General features: G+C 47.2%; 7 protein-coding genes across 7 annotated transcripts; 3 read left to right on the top strand and 4 right to left on the bottom strand.

Annotated features, from left to right (window-relative positions):
- Positions 1-917: 917 nt before the first annotated feature.
- On the bottom strand, positions 918-1,780 carry N7496_010666 (uncharacterized protein; the record flags this gene model as incomplete). The annotated part of the gene is made up of 2 exons (XM_056703579.1): positions 918-1,156; positions 1,216-1,780. 2 exons carry the CDS (start codon positions 1,778-1,780, stop codon positions 918-920), a joined length of 804 nt encoding a protein of 267 aa, XP_056552579.1.
- Positions 1,781-2,273: 493 nt separating this feature from the next.
- N7496_010665 (Velvet factor) lies at positions 2,274-4,248 on the top strand (the record flags this gene model as incomplete). Its single annotated transcript, XM_056703578.1, has 5 exons — positions 2,274-2,292; positions 3,009-3,179; positions 3,258-3,354; positions 3,402-3,975; positions 4,192-4,248. 5 exons carry the CDS (start codon positions 2,274-2,276, stop codon positions 4,246-4,248), a joined length of 918 nt encoding a protein of 305 aa, XP_056552578.1.
- A 3,544-nt stretch (positions 4,249-7,792) lies between these two features.
- Positions 7,793-8,206, bottom strand: N7496_010664 (ribonuclease H family protein; the record flags this gene model as incomplete). The annotated part of the gene is made up of 1 exon (XM_056703577.1): positions 7,793-8,206. The coding sequence occupies one exon, from the start codon at positions 8,204-8,206 to the stop codon at positions 7,793-7,795; it is 414 nt and encodes a 137-aa protein (XP_056552577.1).
- A 1,749-nt stretch (positions 8,207-9,955) lies between these two features.
- Positions 9,956-10,917, bottom strand: N7496_010663 (uncharacterized protein; the record flags this gene model as incomplete). Its single annotated transcript, XM_056703576.1, has 2 exons — positions 9,956-10,540; positions 10,609-10,917. The coding sequence occupies 2 exons, from the start codon at positions 10,915-10,917 to the stop codon at positions 9,956-9,958; spliced, it is 894 nt and encodes a 297-aa protein (XP_056552576.1).
- Positions 10,918-12,698: 1,781 nt separating this feature from the next.
- Positions 12,699-13,448, top strand: N7496_010662 (uncharacterized protein; the record flags this gene model as incomplete). Its single annotated transcript, XM_056703575.1, has 1 exon — positions 12,699-13,448. One exon carries the CDS (start codon positions 12,699-12,701, stop codon positions 13,446-13,448), a length of 750 nt encoding a protein of 249 aa, XP_056552575.1.
- Positions 13,449-15,651: 2,203 nt separating this feature from the next.
- N7496_010661 (uncharacterized protein) lies at positions 15,652-16,509 on the top strand (the record flags this gene model as incomplete). Its single annotated transcript, XM_056703574.1, has 2 exons — positions 15,652-15,888; positions 16,093-16,509. The coding sequence occupies 2 exons, from the start codon at positions 15,652-15,654 to the stop codon at positions 16,507-16,509; spliced, it is 654 nt and encodes a 217-aa protein (XP_056552574.1).
- Positions 16,510-17,147: 638 nt separating this feature from the next.
- N7496_010660 (arrestin C-terminal domain-containing protein) lies at positions 17,148-18,913 on the bottom strand (the record flags this gene model as incomplete). The annotated part of the gene is made up of 3 exons (XM_056703573.1): positions 17,148-17,507; positions 17,589-18,550; positions 18,634-18,913. 3 exons carry the CDS (start codon positions 18,911-18,913, stop codon positions 17,148-17,150), a joined length of 1,602 nt encoding a protein of 533 aa, XP_056552573.1.
- Positions 18,914-19,284: the final 371 nt, after the last annotated feature.

Genomic DNA, 19,284 nt, shown 5'->3' with positions numbered 1-19,284 from the left:
TGGGAACTTGTACACCTAGCTCTTCACCGTGCCGATGAGTTTCATGCTAGGTCTAGTACGTTTTTGTAGTTCTGCTATAATCCCAACAATCACATCAACACATCAACACATCAACACATCAACACATCAACACATCAACACATCAACACATCAACACATCAACACATCAACACATCAACACATCAACACATCAACACATCAACACATCAACACATCAACACATCAACACAACAGACACCACCGTCCCGGCTCAAGCACTGTTTAAGGCCGGATTATGTCTACACGTAGTGTATAGTCCGCTATCAACAATTCCGCACGTTAAAAGGAATACAACCCAAGAGCGAAGTTTATTTTAGAACTAAAAACATGCCAACATCACATCCACTTTCAAAGGCTGCGGCTAAGTTGAGAGATTGACACAGATCTTATCCGGCGCAGAGTTGATCACAGAGTTGGCAGGCAGTGGGCACTTCTGTATCTACCGGTAGCGTCTGTAGTATGCCGGGATAGTGGAACGCTCTAATGTGAGTTATTGTCGAGAAAAGTGGGGTTTCTATCAGTGGCATGGAATTGACCCAGATTGTTGCAGCACCAGGATTGGTGGATACTCGGAGAAAGGAGATACTGCACGGAGTAAATCGGGGTGACAGTGAAAAGGCCACGATTGTGCGTGGCTTTTGGAGGGAGAATCGTAGTCTTTCCACCTGGCGCTGACTCCACGGCGATAGCCGAATTAGGCCTAGGAAAATCCCCATCGTACGTGTACGTACACAAGGACAATCCCAGCGCGTAAATCATATTGCGCGCAGTTATAAATGAGCCTCGACCTCAAACATTTTTTTCTTTACTTCTCGAGGCGATATTGTTGCTATCCCGTATACTAATATACAAAACTCAATAGGCATAGCCGGCGAAGGTCAATGAAGGTTGGAATGATCAATGCCATATACAACACCATAACTAGCACCCGCGGCTATAGCTCCAACAGAGAGCGTTTGGATTGCCCCGAATAACCCAGATCGCGTCATTTTTATAGTTGCGTAATTTTTGATGAATCCAAAAAGTAACAGAACGACTGTAGTGATACCGATCGAAATAAACAATGCACGGGTGACATTTTTTGTCACAAAGTACGGAATCATTGGTAAGAGGCCACCTTCAAAGATAAGCAATGTTCATGGGGTTAGGGAGAAGGCTGCCAAGAGCGGTACTTACCAATCAAGTAGGAAAGCCCCATAGTGATAGCAGAAAACCATGCGCGCGATCTCTTTGGTTTCTTAAAATTGAACTTGAATTCCATTATAAAATGTAGTGATGGATGAGTATCATGGGTCGTCTCCAAACAGTGGCTAGAACTTACCTTGGCCAAAGTATCTTCTGTGGTAAGACAGTTTACAACGCACTCGCTCACCTCGTTGCTTACCCCATAGTCTCCCAATAGCCCAGTAATATCAGATAATTCACTATGTTGACCGCAGACAATGTCTTCCCTTACTGATTTTTCCTGGCTAAGGTAACGTTCTCGGTCCGTCAATGCGGCAAGGTATGCACCCATTCCCATTGAGATTGCTCCACTAAGGAGCTCTGCCAGTCCACCGATGACAACAAGTCGTGAGGACCCGAGGCTAGATAGGCCTGCGGTCAATGCAAATGGGACGGTTAAACCATCTGCAAAACCAATTATAACGTCTCGAAATATCGATCGGGTGATCGATTGATCATTTGGTGTAAACCAACGATGGTTACCAACCGCTATCCGAGGTGATGTCGGCGTTGGCATTTAGCATGCGGCCAGCGAGTAACTAGGCAGTCGTCAGAGCACGTTGACAAAATGAGAATGTCTAATCAAATTTTACTAAATTTAAAGACCCTCATTCCACATTCTTAGCGGCACAGGCGGCTCTCGCATCATCTGACACTGGAATACCAAGGTAACCAGACATACTGTCGATGTCGCTTCAGTCGTGACGTAATATCATGCGTCGGCTTCGAGATAATTTCTACGCCAAGAGTTGCACCTGAGAGAAGACCAACCTCGAGGACTGGCTTTCCGTTCCCTCTACTCAATTCTAGTAGCTTCTCGAAGGTCTATATCATTGAATCGTACCAGCTCAATTATCCACTAAACTGATTCACAACAATTTTGTAGTCTGACGACAGTAGACTATAAATGACTTGAGCCCATTGAATGGTCGCTTCCGAACCAATGTCACAACCGTGACCTGGACCGGTTCCTCCTTTACTGGCCGTTTGAGATCATGTAAACGAACAAGATGACTGAGATCCGAAACCGTAAGAATTTCGGCTAATTTAGTCGCAGCACCACAGCCGGATAGAAATCAAAACGAATGCAGATGTTGCGACAAGGTGGTCACCACTCAGTGCTATGGCATTCGTATTCCTCTAAAGCTACTCGGCATTCCCTTTAAGACCCTCGGGGCTGTTGTAGAATCTATTGCACTCCAATACCCCGATTAAAACGTAGCCGAGATGACATGAAAACAACCAGATTCTCATTCCCGGAAATGTCGCGACTTTGTCCGCATGCTCCGTTGCAGCAGTCTTCTAGAAGATACTGTACACGCCCTTTGCCATATCTTTCGTCGCACAGGTCTTATTCTACCATGAGGCAGTGACCCAGTCCCATATCCATGGAAATTCGAACCGGCCACAGGTCCCAGTCATCTAGACTGACTCCACCCATGCCCATGGACCGCCTGGCTATTGTAACTCAACAAGGGTTTAATTAGGCGACCGTGGCCACCAGGAAACAAAAGAAATCAACTCCCATGAGGTTTTGGCGGGGGGGGGGGGATTGACAACGACTAAGAAGCGCCTCGGGTCCGATTCGAACGCGATCGGGTCGCGTACCAGAAAAGTACAGAAAAGAAACAATCACGGCCACGTACATGTCTCATGCTCGACTATTTCTAGTTTAGTGACTGTTCCACCCACCGCTTGCCAATCCGATTGCTGATCTCGCTACGACCGATAAAATTATTCCCTAGAGGACGATATTAATACCATACTGAACATTGCGGCCCGATCACACATTACGCCGACTCATATCGAGACGCAGACTCCGTCAGTGGATCACTCGCGATGGCAAGAACTCACATACAATCTGAGTGTGATACAACAACCAGAGCGCACCAGAGCCTGTGGTGCTAGCGCCAACTGTGAGTGGCCTTCTTACCATGGTGTCCTCTAAGGTGTCTAGTCTTGGAGGGGTTTGCTAATTATTTCATCTCGAACAGCAGCCGCCGACCGCCGCCCTGTTGACCCTCCGCCTGTGGTCGAATTGCGTATTTCAGAGTCTGATCCTGCATACGAAGCGCAGAAGACCGATGTCACGTTCACCTATAATGCTAACTTCTTTCTCTACGCAACTTTGCGTACAGCACGCCCCATCTCCCGTGGGCGGGTAGCGGGACTACGGTCGTGTCCCGTCTCAAAGGTGTGCCAGTCGCCAGGGTGGCATATCTCGATCGTCCTTCCCAAGCCGGCTACTTCATCTTCCCTGATTTATCGGTGCATCATGAAAGCCGATATCGTTTGAGTTTCTATATTTATGAACTGATTAAGAATGTAATGGACGCTGATCAAGATTCGAACCCGGCACTACCAAACCAGGTATCCGGCTCCAATGCAGCAAAGCCATCATCACCGCTAACATATCTGTATTTCCGTCTAGAGGTGAAGTCGATTCCATTCATTGTTTACGGCACGCACAATTTCCTTCGTCTGGCGACCGGCACTTCCCTCCGCTGCATTATTGCGGAGCGTGGATATCGCGTTCGCATCCGTCGTAATGTTCGTATGAGCGGCGGGGTGACAATGGCGAAGAAGAATATGAATATTATGAAGGGAGTGCGGCGGTATACGCACCGTCTGATCGGCATTCAGTACCAGATCGTTACGTTCAGACAGTTGAACTTCCTGGATCGAACAACAACGGGTAGTGCCATGGACTTTGTGAGTCACTCCGTACAAGAAAACGATATTAGTCACCGGCAGCAGATGGTGAAGAAAAGAATTTTGAAATCGTCCCGCCCAGATTGTTTCAGATGGAGATATTCGAAGATTGGCGCCTATCAATATTACTGTTGATCCAATGTATATTGTACCATGGCCCATGGTTCCTACAATCGCCGTGTCTCGCCCCACAGTGGTGATATCACTACTATCCAGGCTTCGCGGCTCCCACGAAGCATTGCTTCGGTTTTTGAAAGTTTACCCGACAAGTGACGGGTTGTTTCATGGAGAACTTTAACCGCCACTTTGTGCCCCGCTGTTCTCGGAAGATCCGAGTAATCAATTCAATCAATTCACCCTTCAGAAGCCCGACATTAAAGAGATGCATGAATATCCGGAATTGTCAAACTGGACGACATTAAGAACCAGCTACTAGTCCCTTTTAGGTATCTTTGTATGTATGTAATCGCGTAATCGCCCGCATCTAACTAATCGTGTCTTATTGACCGCTCGAAAGAACACAGTTACCTTGGGTTAAATGGTACGCTGGACCAGTTTATTGCCTGCGTATCATCTAGTTTCCATATAAATTGGTTTGAACTCGCCTCTTCCCTGCTTCCCCGCACCGCAGACTTTTAAAGCGCCAATTACCAATCATCCTGTGACCATTTTCCCCACCCCCAACCCCCCAATATGAACGATCATACCGACAAGAAAGAGTCCATACACCTCTACATCAAAAAAGGTTCTTCAAACGGCTTTGAAATAATAATTCTACTTGAAGAACTGGGGTGGGCCAACCCAATACTTTTTCCCCCTAGTTAAACCCTATTTTCGCTGATTACTTGAAGGCTTCCCTACTATCTCTGCGTCGTTAACCACATCGAAGAAATTGCAGACGAGACATTCAACTTTGTTGATATTCACAGCCATCTTCCGATATTAACAGATAATCACTCTAACAGCCAGAGGTTCAGACTCCAAGAACCTGGAGCAATCTCCCAATACCTGATTGCGCACTATGATATACGTCACAAGCTCTCGTTCCCTACTTCATCTGCGGAAGATACTGAAGTTAATAACTGGCTGTTTTTCCTGGCTTCACGTCTAGGACCAAGCCACAAGGAGGCGGTTCACTTTCCCCAAGCCCCAGCAAAAGTATCTTATGGTATCTCACGATTTGCGGACAAAACAATGCAGCTATACCTCGTCCTCGAGCGGCACCTTCAAAGGTCCCAAACACGGTATATTGTGGACAATAAATGGTAAATGACTAGAACATGATTCCAAGTACTCAACCCAAACACGGTATATTGTGGACAATAAATGGTAAATGACTAGAACATGATTCCAAGCACTTTGAGTACCGGTAATAATTTATAATGTAGCACAGTTGCCGATGTCGACCATGTCTCATACGTTGCTGAAGCAAAATCCGTCGGCATTGACATTAAGCAATTTCCTGCTCTAAGTTCCTGGTACAAGGAAATGCTTCAACGTCCCGCTGTTGTGAGAGGCTTAAATATGATAACAAGTCAACAATGACAAGAGTACTTATTGTAGATTGACTGTAATATCATATTCGTAGCAGGCTTCTGGGCATTTTTGTATATTTCCCAGCGCATGTTAATTTCGGTTCTACATCGCCGTTGAGAATTTAAAATGGAGCCAATAAGTAGTCATCAGTAGCAATTTCACTCAACTAGAGTGATTGATTCACCGTATACCTCATTGCAGTACAATTGCTTTTGGAGAGCCTGGCGCTTGCCTTCGCCTAGAACGAAGTGGCTTTCGTCAAATTCATCAACTCCATCCGGTCTGAATCATTCTACTGAAGATCTTCTGCGTCTTTGTCGAGGCGACAAGGACTTCCTCGAGCTGGAAGGCTCTTTGAAGGCTCGGTACCATCGATTGTAGTTGGTGTATTGAGATCTTGGCTTGAAAAAGTGGCGATTTTTTAGTTGGAAAGCCATCGTGGAAAGAAATTCTTCGCCACGTAACCAGATCTCCTTGGACTCACATCCCTCCAGGTCTGTGGCTTTGATTCCCATAAAGGTGTGGTAAATCAGCGCGATACTTGCTTTGGTCCCAGAAGGCCAATATGAAGGAAGTAGTCGCTGATAGCATGTATGAAAGAAACTTGAATGACGCGATGCATGTTGTCCTAGAATGAACAGGGTGTACCTGATCCGGAGCTCCAAATCTTCCAGAGACACGCGATGTAGGTCTTCAGATTAGGTTAAAGCCTCGCGTGCGCTGACAAACCACGACAACAGTCCATCGTATTGTAAAACAAACCCTTTTTCCCAGTCGTTTCCGCTACGATAGATGATACGCCACAATGCCCCTTCATCTCCGGGAAGCATTGCAGGAATGAAGAGGTAGCTCAGTACTAGCTGGAGTTGGTGAATTGTATGCGGCTTCTTTTCAGCTGCATTGGACCATGGTATGATACTGGCAAGGTAGCCTGTTCAATCGTCAGCTCTGGGTTCCAACACACCAGTACCGTAGGATAAACTCTACCAAGAGGGGCATTTCAAGTATGCTTTCGTCCAACAAAGCTTTGATTGGCACAAGACGTTATTGGATAGAGTCGTAGAAGGGAGGCAGTCATAGGCAGTTGTGTGGAGGGCGTTGTTCATTTTCCCATAGGTCTCGTTGAAGGAGTGTTCTTCTGTTAATATCTCAAGGGATTTAGTGCACGAAGGATGCTTAACGGACGTGGGGAGCTTGTTCTTCGTCTCGATGCTGGGTGGCGGGTTGCATTGTTTGACCGCAATATTGTAGGACTGTTGTCCCATTGTTGGGCGACTCTTGGGATTGCATCTGATGACATTCCAAGGTGGATTTGCACTGATCCCGTCGCTTGGATTGTCGTGGCTGCCGATTATCACGGCCTGGAGGACTCGTGTCTTCATAAACACAGGGCGAGGAATTACCGCGAGCAACGCAAGTCTGGCAAGAAGGCCCTTCGCGACTGCATCGTTGTTTGAAATGCGGCACGGTAAGCAGGATCAGCGGTATGGAGGCATTGTGGACGGAGAGATTTAAGTGAATTAGTGAAACCGGTGGCGGGAGTAATACCAAGGTGCGGGAATGACAAGTCAGATAGACGTGCTGACTCCCTGTGTGATCGTTGAGATCGTCTCGGAACGTAAGGAGAGGGATCATCCATTGTAGGTGATGAACAAATACAGCTCTTGCTCATTGCGATAAAATATAGAGGCTGAAATATCTCACATCATGTCGGAAATATTTATGAGGAGATCGTGGTAAACAAAGAGTATGCGACGAAGCCACGCTAAGTCGGACGAGATTTATTTGGGCGTCAGCCAATCATTTCACGCGATTGAAATTCTGCCAAGAACGGATATTTTTCGAATATTCGAATATTGAATACGAACAATGTCTCCTAAATATTTCCGGTTTCGAATAAGACCATATAAAGATCTTTTCGAATACGAATAGGGAAAATCTCTTTTTGATTCCACCCCTACATTGATTTACTCTGTGAGATGTATCCAGAAATTACAGTCGCCAGTTTGACAATACACCGCTTTTTGATTGTCAGTGCAACGGTCGCCAGCGAAGGTTTGAGTGACTCCTTCTGGAGGATAGCTCCGATGGCTGCATGTCCACTCTTCAATTGGTCCATTGTCCAGCCTCGATCGGGTCGGTAGGCTCGCTGCCTGCTGCAAGAGCGTTTTGCTAGTGTCTGGGCAAGCCAGGCTTCTTTGCGATTTCGGATGTTCTCCGTGTAGGTCCGGTTGACAAACGCCAGTGAGAGTCCTGCGACTCCTTCTGGATGGCATCCTGGTCAACTGGCCGCGAGCTTTGCCGCCTCATCAACTTTTTCATTCCCTTCCACACGAGAATGGCCAGGCACCCATTGAATGATGGGTTCTCGGCCTCGCTCTTGTAGAGCCCTGGCTACTGCATGTGCTCGAAGTGTCAGTTCCTGACCGGGGCCTGCTTGCGTGTGTTGCAGCCTTGCAATCGCCGCTTGGGAATCTGGTAGAACTGTCATTGGGCCGCTGCCATCCATTTTCAGTGCGGCCTGGAGGGCCTGCACGGCTCCCACAAGCTCTGCATCAAAGACCTCTTGTCCCTTTCCAAGGGGGAAGCTCCATGTCCTCCACTCTTCGGAAGTCTCCTGCCAGGCGATCTCGGCTCCGCTTCGGCCATTTTCGGGTCTTGGCCCATCTGACCAGATCGCGTGGCCTGGTTGCATTGTCCGCGCCGCAGTGAGAGCGTCCTCGGTCCTTTGGATGATGATTCGCCCTGGAAATCCACTGCTATCGCCGTGCCGAGCGCCGTCAAAGCCCGCAGAGGGATCGGCTGGTAGGATGTTGGCTAGTTGTCGAGCTAGGTGCTGTCCTAATGACCTGGTCCCCGGCCGTGCGGTTCAGCCCGGAGTCGGTTTCCAGGGGTATGCTCCCCGGATGAGACTGTACATAAATTGAGACGTGATGAGGAGGTATTACGTTCCTCAAGAAACAGTCTTTGACTTCTCTTTGAACAATCTGACTTGGTTCCTTTCTCCTACCTGATTGACAGGCCTCTACCCTGACTTGTAGCGTATATTCTTACAGAGACCAACAGTGTAGCAGAGAAGAAAACGCCCAAAGCCAATATACCACTCAGCACCAAGCACCAAAATAGTAAGTGTTGGTATCACCAGCTAGGTACTGTGTACACAGTTAAGTGGACAGTTTATGCTTCTAAGCAAAGGTTGATTCGTGTATATGATAGATGGTGTTCCCCGTCAAGGCCATACGGCGGGAGCCGCAGCTTATCCAAGAGACAAGACCGAACAAAAAGATATAATAAGGTGACCTAGAGTTGTGTTGGATGATATTAGCGATTACGAATGGGTGACGGAGAATCTAGCCAGCATTAAAAATAGCCCTATTGGAGTACCTGTTCTACTATATAGATTTGACTAAGGGCACGAAGAAGAGTCAGCTCAAGTCACGCCAAGGGCTCAGTTCTGATACATTGTTCAAGGTCAAGGCCAACAATATCCTTATTGGGCCGCACAGCTTGCTGTACCAGGAAAGAGCATCATTGGGATGTGTATTGCAGATATGGGCGATTCCTGAATCTGATTGAACATTACGATCTATTCCGCTCAGGTTGCGCGGCACTTCGGAGTTTTTGCTTTTCAGATTATTCGTTCTTGCAAGGATGGTTTGTCTCGTGATTCAATGAGCTCATACTGTCGAGGAAAATGGACCCGTTATTTACGCCCACAACTGATTGGTTCGCCAAGTGTCCACTCTTGTACGTAGTTTATGGTGTTGGCATTTAGGGAATTCGGCCATGCCAACTCCGAATCCCGTCTTTGTAAGCAAGGACAACTCAAATTGTCCTCGCAAAGGTTCAATGTTCTTAGTTTCTTAATCAATCAATTCATCCTGTTTGGGTTGGTTCCGCCTGATCCTCATTCGTCAGAGTGTATACTAGCAGATACGATTTCACAACGTTTTGTTACATACCGTTGGTATCACCAGCTAGGTACTGTGTACACAATTAAGCAGACAATTGATGCTTCTAAGCAAAAGTTGAGTGATTCGGATATGATAGATGTGTTCCAGGTCCTCGTCCAATGCCCCTGAATCCATACGGGGGGCCGCAGCTTAGCAAGATCACGTACAACATACAGGTAACTAACATGTCTTTGCTTATCTTTTGTCGAGAAAGTGGAGGTTTATATTACAGTGGCACAGGATTGGCCCAGAGTACACCGCCTAGAGACCGCATAATCTGCCCCTTTTCCACATTCTCCCCTAGATTCTCAATCAATCAATCGTGTTTCTTATGGTTCCGGTTGTTCTCATTCGTCCATATGCATACTAGTCTTAACCGATTCAGCTCGCTTTGATATCTTTGCTTATTCTGACGGGAGGATATGTCCCGACAGAATCATCATGAAGGTCAATGTAATCCGAAGAACAATAGAAATGTATTCAGGACTGGATCACATTCCCCCGGAAACAAGCCCCTGCTTCAACAGCGCTAACTCCTTCTGCGCCGCAAGATTCTCCTGCTGAATGCCCTCAATGTACGTCAACGCACTACTCAGAATTTCGGATTTCTTGAGCGACCCCGCACCCGTGCTCGCTCTCCTGGGAGACGATTTCTGCACACCGGCTGGGGAAATTACTTTTTCCAGGGCCAGGTATTTGGCGCTCATGTTCGTGCGGTAGCGCTTTTCGATAATGTTGTGGGCGGCGCGTTTCGCGGCGTCGCGGCCTTGGGAGTCTTTTGGGGCGGGGACATATGTGCACGTCGAACGTTGGGCTTGGGATTGGGTAGATGTGGTGGATTCGTTGAAAAGAGAGCGGGTTCTGTGGCGCTTGTTGGTACGGGTAGGGATGTATTCTTTGGGTTTGATTTCGGGGCTGGAGGACCAGTGGGTGGAGGATGTTGATGCTGACGGTGAGGTGTTGGTGTTGTTTGTGAGGGAGTTGGTGGAGGCGCGTGTGGATGGTTTTGATGGTGCGGAGGATGTGGGGGATGTCATGGCCATGCCGATTGAAGGGCGTGTACCGCTATCGAGATCCTGCTGGATTGCGGTTAGTCGAGGGATGTCACATGTGATATGGTGGGAGTGAGTGGTGAGTATCATACTGAAGAGAGCGAGACGGTGTCTTCAGCTGTGGGCATGCTAAACCCGCCGATGGCTGCGGGTATGCCTGAGGAATCCATGGAGTCGGCTGCTGTCATATCACCAAAATTGAAGGAGACGGGATCCATATCGGCCAGGTTGAGGAAGAACAGATCAACGGCGCTGTCGTAGGACCAATCGCCCGGCAAAGGATCAGAGGCCTTCGTTGTAGGGAATAGCTCCATTAGGCGTGACTGTGGACTGACTTGTTGGTCGAGGAAGCTCTCGTTGTCGAGAGAAAGTTTGTATAAAGCAGTATGGTTGAATGCCATGGTTGGACTAGGTTGGGAGGAGGCTGCGACCCTGCAGGAGTGTTGTTGGCACTGCATGGCGGGGTTGATGACTATAAATATCGATGCAGGAGACTGGGGATCGTGGGCAATGTAGGGTTTAGTAGTTCGGAGTAATTGGTCAAAAGACCGAGCTTGATTGCTTGGTTTGTGAATGTACAGTATTGTACTATGTATGGATGAGCCGGTTTGGGGGGAGGAAGCCGGGAAGGAGAATATATATCACGAAAATCTTCGAGCTGAAGTTCAAAGTCGAGAATGGATTGGATGAAACCATAGAAACCAGAATTCTCCTGTTCCCCGGCTGTGTTAGCGCTATATAATGCCTGAGTTTTCTTCGAAGGGAGTCAAACCTCGAAAACGGACAGGGAAAACGTGGACAAGGCCGGACCGGATGATGACTCGGATCGTGGCTTGTTGGCCGGGTTTACCAGCCAAGGGAGATTCAAATTGACTTCTGATGTCAGAGGTTTTTTTTATTTGGCGGGTTGAAAACGGTATACACCTGGCTGGAACTGTGTATGTATCTGATTCAGCTTAGACAGTTAGATTATGCCCTGTACACGGCGTACGTGCAATGAGAGTTTCGGATTCAACTATTCGCTTGGTGTATTCCGGCCGAGATCACCTTAGCTACCTAGGAACATGATACCTTCCTCCTTCCTCGGCCGGCTCCGAAGGGGGCTTCAGCTGCAAGCAATTCCGAGTCTTCACCGTAGGTCCCGTATTCGGTTCTGCAAAGCCAACAAGGTCCATCAATCTGGGGTATCAGGTGACCAAGGATCTGGGCTCGAAAGTTGAGGGTCTAGGCCATGGACCGACCAAGCCTCCCGCCAGCAGGAGTGATTGCAGGAGTGATTACATGACGATCTCTTTTTTACTATTAGTATCTCCCTCCAGTTGCGCCCCGTCTTAGTCACCTGTAAATAGAAGTAGTCCCCTAATAGGAACACGGTGTGCTTCCAGACTGGACGATCGATTTTGACAAAATTTGTCCAGTCCGACCACTTGTGCATATCGTCCATAGAGATGTGAAATTCTGAACCCTTAATACGCGTCGAACGCGGAGGATGTATTGACTAGTATCTGACTAGCCACGGTGACCAACAGTGTGTAGCAGAGAAGAAAACGCCCAGGACCAATATATATCGCTCAGCTCGCCCATGTGAATTAGCGCGAAGACATTCCCCTGACACCATTGCTGGGCGAGTACGGAGTAATCTGACACTGAAGCAAAGGATTTGTGGGAAACAGTGAAGCCGTGATAATGATATCACGACTGTGGAGCGAGATGCGGCAATAGTAGGAACCATGGTCCAGGATACCGGGGATAAACAGCAATATTGGTAGGCGCCGATCTCCGAATAGTTTCATCCGAACAGGATCACAAAATTCTTTCTTTGTCTGCTACCCCTCCCAGCCAAGATTGAAATCATTTGCCTGTATTTGTTCCCGGTATGATTGGTGGTATTAAATCCCGACGCTTCAAGTGGCGGTTACACTAAATTATCACTCCCCACATATCCCGAGCATTTTGCTATGATCAAAGAATACTACGACCGAGAGCCGGCCGAACCCAGAGTGCGAAAATGCTATATATGGATCTGTTCTGAGAAATCTGAGATAAGGTCGCGAGGAAGAATTTTGCACAGGGTTATAACATTTGTCCACTTGCCATATATCGATCTGGTTATTACCATCTACACGCTATACCTACCGTGGAGAAAGTTATTGATGGCTTTTGGCCAACAAAGGCTGCTCTCATGTCCTTGCAATATTTCATATCCCCCGGAAGTCGGATTTACGATGACGAGGCTTCATTGGGAAATTCCTCTGAGATTTGGATTAACTCCTCGGAGTTATCGGTGGACCCGCACTTCCTTTTCAATTCCGACTACGTATGGAGGCACTATTCCAATTCCGTGGCGAACCATACTAATAATTCTGCTAAGGAATTTTCCTTCGATGATGAGCTCCCACAAAACTTTCAGAAAGACTCCTTCCTAGCTGATGCCCCTGGATTCGAGGACCTCAAAATCAGCCACAAGGAGGACTATAGGTGTGACTACGAAGGGCTGGTCTGTCCTACGGTGCCAGGAAACTTGACTCAATCTATTTGCCGGGCATCTCTGTCAGACTCCCTCGCCGCCGGGACTGAGAATACCATTTCGAAATTAGGAGCTGTTCCGAACCCAACTTCTAGTCCAGAAACTGAAACCGTCGATGATGGAACACGCCGAAAAATAGCCCACGGCCTGACAGAAAGGAGATATCGTGAAAATGTGAATCTCAAGTTTCTACAACTGGAGGAGGTCTTGGATGACCACCACTGCTCCGCGGGCAATTCACTGGAGAAAATGAACCAGCGAGTCAAGCGAACAAAAATCCTCCAAGAAGCCCACGAAAATATTTTGCAGCTCCGTGAAGAGGTCAAATTCCTCAAAGAAAATCTTAGAATTTTAGTGCAGACTGCCTTTCCGGACACTTACAAGTACGTGCTAAACGTTGGCTGATAAGGCTTTAGGGGACTTTGAAGAGCGGAGCAAGGTCTGTATATTACCAACATAGCTGTCAACAGGTGCTTTAATGGGTGGAGACGCGCTACCATTTTGTCAGCACATGAATTGTCGACCGAATCACTAGCAACTGATTCGTTGTCTAAAAACCCACCTTTCTTTAGTTTTTGTATGAAGTTTTTTAGTCTATGTAAACCAAGTTTTCGCTCGTGAATCAAGACCATGAATGGTTTTATCACAATGTGTGGTGCGCCGGCTGGCTTCTGATGGGATAGGTTGGGGGACAACATCGGGACGGTGAGCTACACTTCGTCGGAACTGGTTGCAATACCAGCTGAATTTTGTCGTGAAAAGTGGGAGATGTTTATTACATTGACATAACCAACCCATAGTCTCTATACAAACCCATAGTCTCTATACAGTGGCGCCGCAAAAGTCTGTGACCCCCTTGTTGACCGCTTTTGTCTCCGCCTACCTATGTTGGACTAGTAACTACCTTAAGTAGTATAGTGTGGTCTAACACTTCTAGTTTTGTCGAACACTAGTCTATATTAAGAAGGCGGTCAGTACAGGGGGTCACAGACTTTTGCGGCGCCACTGTATGTTTTGTATGTAATGTGCGGGTAACACTCGACATCAGTATTGTCACTTGAATACTGGGTTACACCGCCATGGGACAGTTCAACCTGCCCCTCTTTCCTATTCGTTTCTGTTTCCTTCCTCAATCAATCAATCAATCACTCTTTTCTGATGATTCTGATAGTTATCATTCGTCCATATGCATACTAGTCTATACAGATTCAGCTCGCTTTTACAAATTTTCTTCCGCCGGGTTTGCAGATCTTGTATTTCAATACAGTCCTGTGTATTAGTTCGGAACACTGCAGACTCGGCCTTGTAAGCCTTAGAGATCCAAGCTCCGAAAAGAGATGCGAAATACAGCTGAATATCAAAAGCTCACGAGGCAGTGACAGTGCATTAAGGACCAATTCGACGGAGACCCATTGCCACGTTCTGGCCTCTACGTACTGTGAGGTGACAGACAGCATCATTTTACAGAGGGAACCTAGTGAAGCGGCATGGCCCGTTTGCCAAATCAGATGTAGCTCTATACTGTTTTAGACTCATGTATGTTAGTATCCAGAACTTCATCGTCCAAGGATTTCGATGTTTCCGGTCCTTGCTGCTATATTCGAACAGGATCAGTGTATTAAGCGTATCAGATATGATACGGCAGCCATATTATGCGAGCCCAGTGCTGCCATTTCTCCAAGATACGAATACGACTTTCCAGGCATGCAGAATGAGCTGAACACAATCTCTGAAGCGACCAGAAGGATCCTCTCGCAGTGCTATTATCTGTAGATAATTTGCCAACCAACTTAATGAACTTAGAGATCCTTATGTGGTGTATTTTTCCCACAACTCTCCACCAGCTGCGTTCGACTGACCAGGGATACCTCTATCAGGACCGACTCTACTAACTCTTTCCCGGCATTGGCGGACCAATACGGCTCAGATAACAATCTGAAGACAGAGGGGACTATTATCACCCACAAACACAAGGTAAGTCGGGCTTGACGAACGCGCGACAGTGCAAATTGTGTACAATAATATACGCAAAAATCAAAATCGGTAGCATTTCCACAATAGTCCATGAAGTGAATATAAGAAAGCACTAGTATTGATCCCAATCTGTAGAGATTTTGGGATAGTGGTGTACCTTCGTGCCATTACCCATTACCTAAAATAAATACCGATCTGAAGCCATCTTCTGGGTTCATAACCAAATGGAGCCACAGGAATAATGGAATTGGGCAAAATTGACCGTGGTTTGCTGCCGCGGCATATCATCTCGGAAGGCTAGACCGTATCCGTGCCTTTCTGCCCACCAAAGTGGGAAACACGCAGTTGATGCACGGAAGCTAATGTAGACCGACAAGCCTAGAGCTGGGGGGCGAACTCCAGCCTATCGCAAGCTGATTGGCCCGGGTTTTCGGAAGCTAGGTTAGACAGTCTAGACCCGGGTGGCGAATGCCAGCGCACATAAGAGAATCCGTCCACATTTCTGGAGCATTAGATATCGTCTTCTAGAATATAATAAGTCGAAGCGAAAAGCATGCTATATCTCCAAGAGGCCGCATTGATTCACAGTGTCACCTTGGTACAAAGCTGGGTAACCAGCCTTTTTGCCCCTATAATGATGGCCCCTGTTGAGACTACGGGCCGCTACAGCAATATTTCTCGTGGGATATCGGATGATCTACTCTTTCGCCTCTGCTGGCGTCGCCAGTCGTGCTCGTCATGCCTAGCGGGTGACGTTGGTTGCAGCTGGTGCCCAATAGTAAGTCTCGCTGCTTACTGTCTTCGATCTGCGGAATTGTTATGGAAAGTATACCTGTTTCCTATTTTTATTGCGATTGTGATCATTCTTACTGTAAATTCCTACTTGTAAAGTTTATTATTTCAGGGCTTCCGTTCGATCAACAATGTTTTGCTTTATCAGCCTTGTTCATCCCCTCTCAACTAGTGCATTTCATGATTCCTCTTTCTTATCTCAATGCCGTTGTTACCCTTGTAAATAAGCTATACCAAACTCCAGTGGAGTTTTGTATTCCAGCCTGCTAACCGCTCTATTTAGTCTTCTGCCTGCGTGCCCAACTCCGCACGGCTACCAATCCTAGCACCCATAGGCTCCTCCCACATCTGTCCACTTGGTTTCGAGGAGAGATGGGAACTTCGAACTCTTCCATTTGGATGCAATGCTAGCTCCTTGACGGTAATCTCTGTTGTTGTTTCAATACTGGGGACTTTGGCAGCAATCGCGACCGGGTTTGGGATCACATACCTTGCGAACAGCGTGCGGCGTCGCTGGACAGGAACAAATCGCGGGAACTTGAATGACCAAGGAGAAGGGTTGGCATTCGGTACTTTGTTTTACAAGCTGCCTTTTGCACTGGTTAGAATCTTTGGGAAATGCCGCCAAAGAGATGGACAGAGTCAACTTTTGGTAGAAGAAGCTCGAGACAATGGGGAAACGAGACCTTTGCTAGAGTAGATCAAGCTTCACCAAAAGAGCGCCCCTCAGAACAGACGATATATTATAATATTTACTTTGAGAAGAGTGTCAGATGATATAACTCCCATGTGGAGTGTGTTATTGAAGCAGTAGCTACCACCGGTGGCTGGGAGAGGCCCAGGATACCCAAAAGGACCCATAAACATACACATGGCATCAATAGGTTGTATACAGGGAGTAAGCCACGAGATACAGCGTATTTTTCGTGCACTCCTCCAAGGCTTGGTCTGAGATATAGATTTATTTCACTGCCGGAAAGCGTTATACTGTATATTCTTAACACCAACACCTGAAAATGGCCGCAGGTGCACAGCAATTTAGCAGAACTGCTTTTCTTTTTGGAAAAGCTTTTGCCCTTTTGAACAGCTTTCTTTGGCCTAATAGCTGAGACCGAAGAATAATAAAAAGCTACCTGGACGCTTGAAATTGTGGGGCAATCGATAGTTCGGAAGAAACACCTGTCATTCCATTCACAGCGCAATTCAAAACAAACATACTGCTTTTGGCCCCCTGGTTACATCCTACATTAGGATCGCACGTTCGAATTCACTGCGTGTCATCACAGGTCGCTCCTCACAGGCTCGCTCTTCGGGAAAGTTCAGGAAGACCCCGGATAGCTATGTGGACTTGAGCTGGCGGCTTAACGCCGCTGGAACTCTGTCGAAACTGAGTGGCCTCGTCAAGATGTCCGGCAAGATTGTTTCGACAGACGTGGATTGTTCGGCTATGCACAAGTCGGTTTTGTGCAGGGGTGTGAAAGTCTTTGGAAAGTCACTCTCAACACAATCGCATTCCAAATTTCGTGATGGCAGTGGATTTATATTGGGTTCATTCGTATATGGCGGAACGTAAATGTTGGACGGGGTCGCCTTGCAGGACAGAACAGTGATAGGCGTTTCAATAATCAGGAGCTGGAAAGCATTCTGTTTTCTCGTGGCCGTCTCATCCTTATCTTTCACGGAAAGACACAGAACGATCTATATGTGCGTTAACAAAACTGCATAGACAGCCCAATATCTAGTGATCAAGACACTTTGGCAGATTTGGCGACTCCTTACCTGAATCCAGTGGTTCACATCAAGTTTTCCTGCTTTAGCGCTTGTTTGAAGCCGTTGCCATTGTGGCCTTTCTTTCAATTCGTGGCACCTGGGTAACTGCACCTCTAATTCAATCTGACGCGTTTCCAGTATTTTCCCGAGTAGACTTAAAGTTTGCATATCTGCGGATCGTGTCGAGTCTTCGTCTGAAGTGATTTGAAATCTACTGCCAGGAAAAGTGCTTTTCCATTCCGTTCCAGCCTCTTTTTCGAACAGAAGCACTTTCCTTCTGCCTAGCTGTAATAAGCGAGTCTCTCGTCCCATTTTCCAATACTGGATGTGCTGAGACACGTAGACTTTAATCCAGCAACATTTCAGATCCACGAAAGGCGTCAATTTCAACTTTATTGGTATCCCCGAGCCAAAACAGAAGCTTCTGCCGAGGATGCAAGCTTCATAGTGGAGCAGCTCACGCCAGTCCTTAGAGATAATAATCGGCTCAATCAACTCCAACGAATGCTCTGGAGGCAATCGAAGAAGCGGGATCTCGAGTTTCGAACGCATTTTTGAACGGAATATTCCAGGACATTCGACTTTAGCTTCGACGTAGTAACCAATAGATATCAGCTCGGTGCTGATAGTTTCAGGAAGGGAGCTGTGCACGAGAAACTCGAAGGGGTATATATAATCCCCGGCAGGAAATATCCCATAATTGCCTTTCAGATGACTATTGATAGTATGTCGTGGGTTTTCGCTACGAGCGCTCAGATGACCAGATTGATATAAGCTTCCTGGATCATAATTGGGCGGAGAAACCTGCTCGTCCCAAAATGCTGTAGCGGCGATTTTGACATGTTGGCCAGTCTCTATAGCGGCCATAGACCCCTCGCACAAGCGGTAGTATCCTCTGTCTGAGAGCATCGTATGCCCGTCCTCGACGTAGGTAAGACAAGATGTGATCAGATTCTGTTTTCTTGTACTCTCTAGTAAGAGCATAGAATTATGCGTTAGCTCGTGAAACGTCCGGCGGTTCCGTGCTAGCACCCAGGGCAAATAAAGGACATACCTCCCAACGTTTGGAAGCTGGCCAGACCTTGAAAGGAGACACATATGCTCTTGATTTTGGTCTGTTGAGTGACTTTCAGATGGAGGTAGCTGCGAGTGACAGCTGGCTTGCCCTCAGAATGGTGACCACGCCTGCCGTCTCCTTGCAAGAATATGACAGGCTCGAGCAGTATGAAGCAGAGCTGAATTGCTCCTCGAATGCCCACAGCATGCCGCATGGAATCGCAGTTAATAACTGGAGGGTCTAATGACACTATAATTTGCTCCCCACAAGTAGGCATGTCTGTGATCAAATTCGCACATATTCCTGCAATATCAGATAAAGGCACATACTCCACGTCGATGTACTGCCGTTCCAAATTCAATTCTAGGAGAAAAGCGACTTGAAGGTTCCAGACCGAGCTGATCTCGCAGGTGGCGTTGATATTCAATCGAAATGATGCTTCGAGTAGGCTAGCTTTAGCAGTGGCTAAGGGATCCGCTTTTTATGATGTTGCAAAATTCGACAGTACAAGTGCAGGACCGATTATGATAAATGCTTCGCAATGGCCTCATGTCCTTTCGGCCGTCGGCGTGCGGGACGTATGGATTGTTTTGAGGTGGCAATTTTTCCGAAGCTCGAGATCGAGCAATTTGCTATCCCTTCCTAGCT

This window comes from Penicillium cataractarum, assembly GCF_028827025.1.
Source record: "Penicillium cataractarum strain IBT 29864 chromosome Unknown utg000008l, whole genome shotgun sequence".
Classification (NCBI taxonomy): domain Eukaryota; kingdom Fungi; phylum Ascomycota; class Eurotiomycetes; order Eurotiales; family Aspergillaceae; genus Penicillium; species Penicillium cataractarum.
This window is presented reverse-complemented; position numbering and strand designations above follow the sequence as displayed.